Source organism: Neofelis nebulosa, chromosome 16 (assembly GCF_028018385.1).
Source record: "Neofelis nebulosa isolate mNeoNeb1 chromosome 16, mNeoNeb1.pri, whole genome shotgun sequence".
In the NCBI taxonomy this organism is placed as follows: Eukaryota; Metazoa; Chordata; class Mammalia; order Carnivora; family Felidae; genus Neofelis; species Neofelis nebulosa.
In genome coordinates, this window is record NC_080797.1 from 12,272,689 (window position 1) to 12,285,128 (window position 12,440).

General features: G+C 52.0%; 1 protein-coding gene across 7 annotated transcripts in view; it reads right to left on the reverse strand.

The window, feature by feature from the left end:
- MPRIP (myosin phosphatase Rho interacting protein) overlaps nt 1-11,597 on the reverse strand; it is a 155,324-nt gene extending 143,727 nt beyond the window's left edge. For all 7 annotated transcript variants that reach the window (XM_058703131.1, XM_058703133.1, XM_058703134.1 and 4 more), the window contains exon 1: nt 11,376-11,597. In XM_058703131.1, coding sequence (XP_058559114.1) covers nt 11,376-11,498 — 123 coding nt within the window. In that variant the 5' untranslated portion in view covers nt 11,499-11,597. The remainder of the gene's footprint in view (nt 1-11,375) is intronic.
- Between the last annotated feature and the right edge of the window lie 843 nt (nt 11,598-12,440).

Below are 12,440 nucleotides of genomic sequence, written 5' to 3' on the forward strand. Positions count from 1 at the left end.
AAAACCTCTTCCCTGTTCAGTCTTGACAAGGAGCCCATGGCCGCGGGATTTTTGGAACATGACGCCATTTGTGGCAAAGGGAGGAATGCTAGAGAATGTGTGGGGACCCATTTCTGGGGCTTTGCAGGAAAGAGTCACACCCTCTCCCTTAAAAAGCAGCGCTTCCCATTAAGAAACAGGTAGGACAGGAAAGTGTGATAGGAAGGAAAAAAGAGACAGGAAATCTAAATAAGTTCAGCCCTAGCCTCATACTCCAACCCCACCCTTCCCAGCACACACGGGCAGAAACCCAACGTCCAGAAGGCCCACCTGACCCCGCTCAGGTCAGCACGGGAAAGAGTCGAAGGAGGAGGCCCAGCGTCACACTGTCTGGGTTTGCATCCCAGCTCTACCACTTACTGTATCGCCCTTGGGCGAGTTACACGACCTCTTTCCAGCTCAGGTTTCTTATCTCTCTACTTCATAAGGCCGCTGTGAATATAAATGAGTTAACCGTGGCCTGGCACACAGCAGTTACTGTTAGCTACAAATGCCATCGCCTCCACAACAAATCATCCCAGAGCATGTCAACTGCTCCTTCAACTTAAGTATAAGAAAACCTCCACATCATGGGAGGCTGCATGGCCACACTGCTTGGTCCAGCTCCCCCAAAGAGGACCCCTAGGCTCACCGGGTTTCGAAGCAGGAAGGGAGCCGGAGGGACCAAGAGTCAGCAGGCTGTCTGCAGAGATGGCATCTGCCTGTTAGAAGAACGTGTTTGAGGCTCTCACAAGGAACCACTTCTACTTGTTTAGACCCTATAGAAGGGTCCCCTCGGCAGAAGGCTCCCTCCCTGGAAGGGTGTGGGATTTGTAAAGCCTGGGGACGGGCTGCGGGAAGGACGCCGGAAGGACCCACCAGCTGGCTGAGGTGAGTGAATCAACACTGGTGACCAAAGGGCCAGGACGTGCCCTGGCCTGATCTCCCACCCACCTGCCCATCAATTTGGAACGAGACCTGGGCAGCCCCCTACCCTCCTCCGGCAGTTTCACCGGGCCAGGGGCACAAGGACTTTGATTCCTAGACAAGCGTCCCGGGGACACCAGCGAGAGTGTGGCTTCTCTCAGTCCTCCCCTACCTTGTTGAAGACAACTCAGGACACTTCCATGCATAGTGACTTCTGAAATCAGGATCTGCCACTGCCATTCACGGGACCTGCACTTGGCACTTCTCTGAGCTTGGCAGGGGCTCCGAGGTGGCTGCTGTGCTGGCCACTGCCCTCTAGAGCAGCCCACGTCCTCTGATAGTAAGTCTCAGGCTAATGGCACTTGGCCCCTTCACTTCCTATCCTCTACAAATTCTTAAAACCAGTTCAACCTTTACATTTTAAACATGTTCTGAAAATCAACTCCACACAAGCAAACGGACTGCGGCCTTTCCAATCCCAAGGGGCTAACGTGAGGAAGTTGCTAGGGTGGTGCCAAGCAGCTCAGCAGGAGAGGAGGCAGTCTGGGCTTTTGTTCTGTGGGCGTGGAGGTAGACAAGAAACACAGCTGGAGGGGTAGCTGTTCCACAAAACCAGGGGGGCAGGTCCCCTCTCTGGGTCTACGTTTGGAAAAACGAACCCAATTTCCTGAGTGCCCCCCATGTATGCAAACATTTACAAATTCGGCACTTACGACTTACACCACCTTCCGGCATTAATATCACAGGCAACCAAGACATGGGTAATATATAGACCCCAGTTTTCAGAGGAAGGACACAGACACTTCAACTCTGAGAAACCTGCTCCATCGGCATGAACACAGAGCCAGGACGGGAACCCAAATCTGAGCTGAAAGCCCCCACCGTCAACCATTCCATTCCCTTACGTGAGCACATTAAATGAAAAGTGGGACTGTGTCAGATTTCTAGGTCAGAGCAGGTCCCCGGCGGAAGACAAACGAACGTCTTAATCCCAGTGAGCCCTGAGGCTCCCCGCACCCCAGGTCGCTCACCAGCCCAAGTGGAGAAGCTCTGGGTGTGGCACCTGGAGACCCAGGAGACGTGGACTCTTTCTGTGGCTCAATGGAGACTCCCAGAAGTTGCTCCCCCTTCCCCTGGCCCTTTTAGCTACCGGCCAGGACCCGTAGGAGGTAAAACGCTGCATCTCAAAGGGTGCCACAAAGCCTCCCTGGTCCCTCTGTTAAAACCAGTGTTTTAGGACCTACAGAGACCAAGGACACAAGATTTCCTGATTCTGAATTCCTCTGGGGGAAAAACAGTGCTTCCCGTTCAGGGCTGTGCCAAAGGTGTGGTCACTGCCACAGACCAGCAGCCTACTGGGGGACATGGACCACCCCAAGGCTGAGAAGATTTTAGGATTTGCACGATGTCCTGCACCACTGCCCTCCCCACATTCGCCCCCGTGCACCCCAGCAACTAAGGAATCCAAGTCAGGGCAAGGCCCTGTTCCTGATAGTAAAGGTTAACACTTTTTATCAAACATAGGGAGGTCAAACAGAACTTTGGAAAACCCACACTAGCCTTCCTGTGACCTAGGCAGGTCACTGAACTGGGTCTCAGTGGCTCCATCTGCTAATTGGGGATGACCCCTCACCTGCTTAATTACTGGCGGGGGGTGGTGGGGGGGGGGGTGTTTAATCACCCAGCCCCTGCAGGCCTCTCCTCCCAGAGCTAGGAAGTAGAAATCCGTTAAACAGCTTTGATTTTGTCTGCAATACCCAGCCTCCTACAGAAATAGCACCAAGTGAACAAGTCAAAGTGGCCTTCCCAAGAAGAGGGAAGACAGGTTGCTGGTCTCACAAAGGCGGCATGGGAACCACATGGAATCAGGTTCCGTATCACAGCTCCATTGCTAGGCAGCTCAGTGACCTCGGACAGACAACCCGACCTCTCTGAAACTCAACATCTCCTCCGCTACAGACGACCAAGCTGCCGAGAGCGGAACGAGACTGTGGCATACGACACGATGCAAAACAATGGAGGCTCAGGGAACCTGGGTGGCTCAGTCAGTTAAGTGTCTGACTTCAGCTCAGGTTACGATCTCATGGCTCGTGAGTTCGAGCCCCACGTCAGGCTCTGTGCTGACAGCTCGGAGCCTGGAGCCTGCTTCACATTTTGTGTCTCCCTCTCTCTCTATCCACCCCCTCCCCCCGCCAAGGCTCTGACGCACGCGCACTCTCTCAAAAATGAATAAACGTTAAAGAAAGATTAAACAACCACACAAACAATGGAGGCTCAGGAGGGTCTCATGTACCCATCTTACTGCAAACTGCCCCGAAGACGGGGCAGGTCACCATCCAGCACCATGTGCAAACATCAAGCTGAACATAAAGGGAGAAAGGAGCTGGAAGGGTTACAGGCTCCAGGCAAAAACCAGGCTGTGGTTTCAAGTGAACTAGGATGACCCTGACTGAGAAAACCAGCGAGTGGTTTGGAAGATTCCAGTTCCAGTCTCCAGAGACAAAATGCCAGCAAATCAACCCACTGGCTCTCTTGCCCCCAAAGGAAGTGATAACATAAAGGGAGCGGTGGGGCTGGGCATTCAGGGGTTCCAGGCTGGAGCAGCTGTGAAACTGTCCACAGATGATCCTACAGAACCCTAAACTGCTAAAACTGGAGGAACCACAAAGTCTAGGGCACTTTTCAAACCTGCCCCTCACAGCCTCTAGAGATGACCAGAGGACCCACGGGTGAGAAGCAGAGGTGGCTGAGAGGCCAAGCTGCAGGCTCCAACCTCGTATCACCCAGAACCGTGTCACTTTTTCTGTTTCACACAGGGCATTTCCACAGAAGATTCCTTGGGGTGAAAGGCTCTGCGATTTACTGTACCTTTGAAAACTAATGACCTGGTCCAACTGTGCCATTTCTGATGGGCAAGTGAGGCTCTGAGAGGGAGTTTCTAATGATAAAAGAAAAGCCCGTTTTCTCAGGTTAGATACTTCTAAATCAGTATCCAGCGCTCTCCACCCCTCTCCTGTGCCTCCCCCCACCCCCCCACCCAGTATTAGGATGTTGGCAGTAGGATATTACCTCCCTCTTGTCTCTTTTCCCTCGTTGCAAGACTCTCTGGTCTCTTTCAAGACTAAATGGCAGCTTGGGAACAATTTAAAGATAAACATTCCAAGTCAAATTTCTTTATTTCAGCTAAACAGCATCAGGGTTCTAGTAATCAGGAAACAGCCCAAACAAAGACTATTCCCCACACGACAGGCCGTCAGCATGCTTCCTGGAATATTAATTACCACAAAGGGGGTTCAGCAACCTCCACAGGCCCGGCCAGCACCCTCCATCCATTCCATTAGTAGACCACTCCCTGTACACAGAATGGGGCACCAGCTTTATAGGTGGGAAACCAAGGCTCAGAGAATGTAAGTGACCTTCCTGGGTCACCCTGCACATCTGTGCCAAGAATAGAACACAGGTCTTCGATTGTAGTCCTTCTGTGTGGCGAAGGAAAAAGAACTCAGAAAGGTCAAGTAGCAGGCTAGAACACAGGGGAAAAAAGCAACCAGAATATAGCTGCAAAACACTCACAAATACAAAGGGCTGTGTCAGAATGCAGTCACGGCGTCCAGTGGGAGGGGGCCGGGAGGGGGCACGCCAGTTTACCCCCCAGGCTCTCACTGGCACCCTCCTCCCTTCTGCTTCTGGAGGGAGAGTGAGGGCCGGAGCCCCAGAGCTCTCAAACACACTAAAAGGAGTCAGCAAGATGTGACGTTCGAAGAAAGAACCCTCAAAAGTTGGCAAGAGACACCAAGCGGAGGACACAAACAGGAGTAACAGGAGGAGAGAACTGTTCCAGGAATCCTCAACGCAGGCTGTTGGCACAACACCCCGAAGGGGGAGGAACCCCCCACCCCCCGCCGGGCACGGCCTTTACACTCTGTGCCTCCCCCGAGGGTCTCAAGGGCCTAGCTGTGGGCCCGGCTGCCCCATCCAACACTGTCCAACGTTGCCAGCACCAGCCCCGTGTGGCCAGAGCTCCCAGAAAGTGGCTAGCCTGAACCAAAAGGTGCCGTAGAGGTAAAAGAATAACTTCTTCGTATGTTGAAAGGATAATACTTTGGATTTGTTAGGCTAAATAAGATAGAATTAAAATGAATTTCACCTATTTCTTTTTCCCTTTTTTAATGTGGCACGTAGACAATTTTAACCCACAAATGTGGCTCACATTATAGTTCTATTGGACAGGGCTGGTCTACCCCACAGGCCAAATCTAGCCACTAGCTGGTTTTAAGGCCCCCAAACCACGAACGGCTTTCACGATTCTAATTGATTATAGAAGTACCTTCATAAACTCCTCCATTTTGCCTATTGGCCTACAAACCCTAAAGCTTTTACCGTCTGGCCCTTTAAGAAAGAGTTGTTTAATCCCCAGGTCTAGACCCTAAACACAATCAGATATGCATTGCAGTGACACAAGGAGCAGAGGGCAGGTTTGGGATACGCATGTGCGTGTGTTATCCTTGCACACTCAGTTTTAAAAATGAAGGTAAAAGCCACACAACATAAAATTAACCATTTCAAAGTGAACGAGTCAGTGACATTCAGTGCATTCACAATGTTAGGCAAACAGCATCTCTATCTAGTTCTAAAACATTTCATCACCTCCCACAAAGAGAACCCCAATCCCATCTGCAGGCACTCCTCTCTCCCCCTTCCCCCAGGACTCCGGCAACCACTAATGTGCCTTCCCTTTCCACGTATTTACCTATTCTGGACATTTCACGTAAACGGAACCGTGCGGTATCTTTGTGCCTGGTTCTTCCATGGAACACATTTTCGACAGTCAGATCGCAGCACAGCCAGTACTTCGTCCCATTTTTATAACTGAATAGCCCATGATCTGGATCTACCAAAATCTGTTTACCCATTCACCCACTGACGGAAATCCAGGTTGCTGCTACCTTTGGCTGTTACGAGTAGCGCTATCGCAGACATACGCATGAACGTATTTGTTTGAATACCTGTTCCCGATTACTTTGGATATACTTAGGAGTGGAATCACTGGGTCATGCGGTAAGTCTTTTGAGGGAATGCCGAACTATTTTCCACAATGGTCGCACCATTCTCCATTCCCACGAGCAATGCATGAGGTTCTAATTTCTCCACATCCACACCAACACTTACTACCATCCCTGTTTTCATACAGCCATCCTAGTGGGGGTGCAGTAATACCTCACTGTGGTTTTGATTTGCATTTCCATAACAACTAATGACACTGACCATCTTTTCCTGTGTTTGTGGGCCCTTTGTAAGGTCTGGGATTTTTACATACCCCCTGCCAAACACTCTACCGATGTGCACTGCACGTAAATGATAAATCTTCTGAAAAGGATGACCGTGAAAGCTCCCCGTTGCTTATGAGACAAATGTTAACTGAAATAAAGAAGTTCCAGGCCCTAGTTCTTTTTTTTTTTTTTAACATTTATTTATTTTTGAGACAGAGAGAGAGAGCATGAACGGGGGAGGGGCAGAGAGAGAGGGAGACACAGAATCGGAAGCAGGCTCCAGGCTCCGAGCCGTCAGCCCAGAGCCCGACGCGGGGCTCGAACCCACAGACCGCGAGATCATGACCTGAGCCGAAGCCGGACGCTTAACCGACTGAGCCACCCAGGCGCCCCTGGGCCCTAGAACTTCTAAGAATGTCACAGGAATAAAGGGAAATCATGATTTACGGAGACCAAGTCCTGGCACGCCCACCTGTGTCTGGGACTCCCACCCCAAGCCCCCAGCACCCCTGGCAGTGGAGGGCAGCACAGTGAGGGGCACCATGAGACCGAGAGGGCTGAGAGGAGACGCAGGAGGGCTGGAAGGGGCCTGGCGGAGACCAAGACCAACCTCCTCATTCTCCGGACGGGAAAATCGAGGCCCGAGGAGAGAAAACAACCCAGCCAAGGTCCCACAACAAAACAGCAGTAGAGGCAACTAGACCTTAAGTTCAGATGCAGGACTCCTTCCACAAAAGGCACGCTTAAAATCGTACAAGTCGGTAGGAGAATGAGACATCACGTCAGGTCAAGAGCCACCACCAACCCCAGAAACCCACACTAAGGCTGGGAAGGGGATGTAGAAGCCAAGAACCCTGGGCTCCAGACCTTCTGGTCCCACTAACCACCAACCCCTGTAATTCACCTCCTTTCCCCACCTGCTTCCCTTGTTTTACTCTAAGTGGCTTCCTGAGTGACTGACTGCACTCACTCCCCGGACTCCAGAATTCCTACCCAGCCCACACCACTCATCGAATCACCTACTTGCCTGAATGGGTGACTGCACCTAAGAACCAAACCGGACCTCCATCCCCATGAGGTCAAATTTACATATTAATTTTGTTTCCTCCCCACCCCACAAATCTACTCCCAGTCTGTTATTCTCAATCTTTGTAAAAGGTACTGTTATCCACCCAGGTCTTCTCAATCCCCACCTCCAATCAACCTCCAATAATATCCTGTCCCTAGTGTCTGATGGCTCCTTCCATCCTGACCAACACGGACCTGGAGAAGACCTTTACTGTAATTTACCTGGATGATTCAAGACAGTCTTTTAGAGCTTCTGCTTTAGGCCAAAATTATTTTCCTAAAACACAAGTCTGATGGATTAGAAAGTTATGCATAAAAATAACTACAGGGGAAGTACAAGTATCTGAGACTTTATCATCTTGAAAACAAGACCTTCATAAGCATGAGATTAAAACTACAAGCTAAAAAGGAAACACGGAAATTTAACTGCATTCATATTTAAAACTATCACTTAAAAAAGAGAAAAAGAGAAAAAGAGAAATGCAGGGAGAAAATACCTGCAATATATGACAGGTTCAGATTAATATCTAGAGAAGGGGACAGCAAACTATAGTTTATAGGCCAAATCCTTCCAGCTGCCTGTATTTGTAACTTTGTAAATTCAGTTTTATTAGAAACAGCGATACCCCCAGTTAGTTTACGATACCCCCAGTTAGTTTACGTATTGTCTAAAGTGGCCTTGCACTGCGGCTTTTGCACTACAATGACAAAGTTGTGTAGTCGCTACAAAGATCATATGGCCCACACTGCTAAAATATTAACTATCTGGCCTTCTAGAGAGGGAGTCCATGGACCCCTGACCTAGGATATATACAGAAAGCTCCTACAAACCAGTTTGGGGGGAGGAGGAGAAGGCGGGGAAATTGACCCAACAGAAAAACATATGAATGGGCAGTCAACATAAGAAACAAAACACATGTAATAAATATTATAAAAAGAGGCTTAACCTCACAGGTAATTAGGGAAATTATTAAAGAACTAAATCGTTTTGATAACTTCCAATCCTGGCAATGGTATGACACAGCCTTTTTTGGAAGGCAATTTAGTAATATCTGTTAAAAAAATTCAATGTGCTTGATGTCAACCCAGCCATTCTATTTTTAGCTATCTGCCCCCAGAGGAATACTTGCATTCGTGCACGCACACACACCCAAAAGCATTTAGAAAACTGTTTGCTGAAGCATTCACAGGCTGTAACGAACCCAGAAGTAACCTTGCTGTCCATCAATAAGGGAATGGTTAAACTATGGCACATCCCTGATGGCGTAATATGCAAAATAATTTTGGTGTATTTATACGTCACACCATGAAAAGAGCTGTAAGACACATCATTAAGCAGCAAAAAAAAAAAAAAAAAAAAAAATGTTCCTGAACAAATACATATATCATTTAGGTTAAATAAAGGTTTTAACTGTGTATTCAAGTCCATATGCATATAGAGAAACACACAGGACTGAAGGCTAAATGCCTTAAAAAGGGGGGTGGCCACAATGATCACTGATCTATCTTCCAGCCTTGAAGGTCTAAAATAAGCGAGGGCAGGGAGGGGCAGCAGGAAGCAGGGCCTTGGGGGAGACTGATGGGAACCAATTGGCTGAGGTTTTCTAATGGAGCCAAGAGGATGAGAGTAAGGCTGGGGGAGGCCGGATGCAGAGAGAAGCAGCTAACGCTGCTGGCAACAGCCCTGCGTCTCCCTCCTTCTCTTTTCAAGAGCAGTTTCTTCCTGAAAGATCCCAGGAGGTGGAAGGCTGGCCTAATCTCTCCCTGCACAAATAACCCCACTCATTATTTCAGAAACTACCATCCCAATTGTGCCCTGGAGGACTCAGGCCTGTTTTAAAATCCACAACTGAACCGTGAATACAGTTGAAGAGTAAAGTACTCCAAATATGCAACACTCTCTCTTGATCCAATTAATAATCAACAGAATTAAAAAAAAAAAAAAAAAAAGACTTTAACAGACTCAGTTCAGATACGCAGATCCTATTCTAGTTTATCTAAGCTTCAGAACCAGAAAATAGTCCTTATGAGGTGTAAACATCCAATCTACCAATTTTGGCAGTTGCCTGGAATAACCAGAAAACTCTCTCAGAACAACCCTTGCCAAACCCATAAAATTCCTAAATCCAGGTGTACTATTCCGTAGGTGATTTTTGTTTGTTTAATTGTTAAGAGTTTGATAAGATACCATTCTTTGCTTTTCATAGGGTGAGAGAGGTAAGCCAGGGATCCCTACTCCCAAATTTTAGAGAAGGAAATGAAACTATACAGAGACAAAAGAACTTATTCAAGGTCACACAGCTGAAAGTGACAGCGAAGACAGAAGAAAGGTCTCCTGACTCCTGGCCCAAGTCCATCCTCACCACATCAACTGCTTCCCCCCAAAAAAGGCATCCAGTTGAGAAGACGGGAGTCACCCTTAAAAGCCCACCCCTGAACATCTTACCAGGAAGCTGAGTTCTACTCTTCCCAAACTGACCTGGCCCTTCTATCCTAAAAATCTACGACTTTGCAGCCATGAGTGTTTGGTTAAGCTTTTGGTTTTGGATGAAAGGCGTCTTTTCTGGCTGTTGGGATTCTGCTCTCAGAGAAAGACACCATGTCTCAGGCCATAACCCCGGCCCTGCCACCCCACTCTGGTCTGCCATGTAAACAAGTCAAACCCTGTGAGTACTTAAGTAGCATTAAAAACAGCCAGGCCGTACACTTCAAAGCAATGTTTTCCATCTAAGGGGTTCTTCTGCAAAAGGAGTGCCTACAACTAGGTCACACCGGACCGGAATGTGAAGGGAGGTCCCCTGGCCTCATTGGGGGATGAGAGAAAGCTCCGAAGAGGACTGGGACTGGGGGAGAGGCAAAAAGGGGCCACAGATACAGCCCAAGGGGATGCAGACAGGGCTTGATCAGGAAATCCAAGGAATCTGCTTGGCCCAAAGACCTCCAAGTACTCCAAAGAATCCCGGGGATCCAGAGGATTCTCTGGTACACTGGGAGCTCAGAGAGGAGCAACCAGGGCAGGGGTACCCAAAGGCCAGTGGGGACTGCAGCCCAACTTCTTAGGGAGCTGTTACGACACAAATTCCTTCATCTCCTAGATCATTCCAGGAATGGGGCTCCAGGACTCTGTATTTTTAGAATGTGACTCTGATGCAGGTTTGGAAGCCGCTGAACTAGTCCACAGCCCTCATATGGCAGACAAGGCCGTGAGAAGTGAACGGACTTTGCCGAAGGCACGCAGGTCTCCTCATCCCTAGCCAAGCGACCAAGAGCTGGGAGAAAAGGGTGGGGAGAGCAGCCCCCAGCTCTCCCATCAACAAAAAGCCCTCTAGTTCAAGTTCAAGCGCCAAGACCCTCCTCCTCAGACTTGAGGACCATTCACCTCTCTCCCATCACTGACAGCGACAATGATTCAGAAAACGGACAAGCTGGGTCTGACAGGAGGGAAGCCCACAGTCCACCCCGACCGTCCTGCTCCCCTGGCCTCTCTGGGTGGAGAAGTCAAAGTCGGATCCTAAAACAGACTCTATGGGGGGTACTGCGAAGCAGCAAGCAATCCCCAAGCGCTTTGTTCCTCCTAAGAAAAACCAGGCATTTTTGAGTCACCCAAAAAGCATGAATCACACGGCAGGGCTATGGGAACGGGAAAGGATGTTATTTTTCGGCATACTTGAGGATTTTCCCTTTGTCCCGGCTCTATCAATACACTTCCCGCTCCCTCCCTCTCCCCCCGCCCCCCATCTCCATCTTCACCACCCTCCCCAGGACTCATGTACATTCTCTCTGCTCCGTTTTTATTTTCCCCAGGATCCTTCAGACGCACCCCCACCCCCGCCTGCCTCGGGAACTGGGCAACGTCCGCTCTCCTTTCCAGAGAAGGATGGTGGTCTCACCGGCGTCAGAACTGGGGGGAGGCGGCCAGCGCCCCCTGCGAGCCACTCTCGCCCGCCTCGGCCGACTGCCTGCAGCACCTAGCGGGGCGACTGCGCCCCCGGAAACTTCCAGCCCAAGGGGGCCGCCGGGGGTCTGGGGGCCGCCCAGCGCGGGGCCCGGGTCTCCGCCTCGCGGTCGACCCCGGGACCCCCACCCGCTCACCTGCGTCAAGTCCTCGTCGTTGAGCAGATGCGACTCGCGGGGCTTAAAGCAGTTCTGACACTTGCTCTTGTTGAAGATGTTGGCCTGGAATTTCCTACACGGGTTCTCCTTGGCCGCCGACATGGTCGGCGCGGCGGCGGCACAGGCCCGGCGGCCCGGCCCGGCCCGGCGCGCGCTCCGCGGCGGACGGCGGACGGCGGCGGGCTGGCGGCGGCACCATGCACGGCGGGCTCAAGCCGGGCTCAGCGCGGGCGCCGAGGCATGCCCCCGCCGGCCAGCCGCCTCACAGCCGGGCCGCGGACGCAGGCCCGGCCGCGGCCGGAGCGCGCGCCCCCGGCGGTCAGGGCGGCCTCGCGGGCCCCGGGACGCGAGCGGGGCCTCTCCTCGCACGACGGCGCTGCGCTGCACGGCGCGCCGGGGCACCTCGGCGCCGAGCCCCGCGCCCGGGCCCTTAAAGAGCTCGCAGTCCCCGCCGCCCGCCCGCACAGCCGCCGCCCGGCCTCCGCGGGCCCATGGACGCGGCCTCCCGGGCCCGCTGCCTCCCCGCGCTCCGGCCCGCCTCCCAGGCGCCGGGTAGTTGCCGGTCCCCGGGGTCGGTCCCCGCCGCCACAGCTGCCCTCGGCGCCCAGCGGCCGCAGCAAATGGTAGCGGAGCGCCTCGCGCACTCCCGGGGCGGGGCAGGCGGGTGGGCGCGCGGGCGGGCGGGCGGGGGAGGAGGGAGCGATAGGGGCAGCGCGCAGGGAGGGGCCACGCCCTCCACGCGATCGGCAGCGCCTCCGGCCAATGGGAGGGGAGCGCTCCAGCTAACAAAGAAAACCCTCGGCCAATGGAAATCGGAGGCGGGGACAAAGGGTAGCCGGGCGCAAGGTAACTTGTGTAGGCGAAGGAAGGTGGGGGCGCCGGGATGGGACGTTCAGGTTTGGTGGACTGGCGCCGGAGCTGGCTGGGTCCTGACAGCTGCACGGGCTGGGGCTCGCGGGGGAAGGGGCGGAGCCGACCTCCCGGCTGGTTCTGCAAACCTCTCACTTCCAACCTCGTCTTTCCGCGCCCTTTCTGGACACCCGA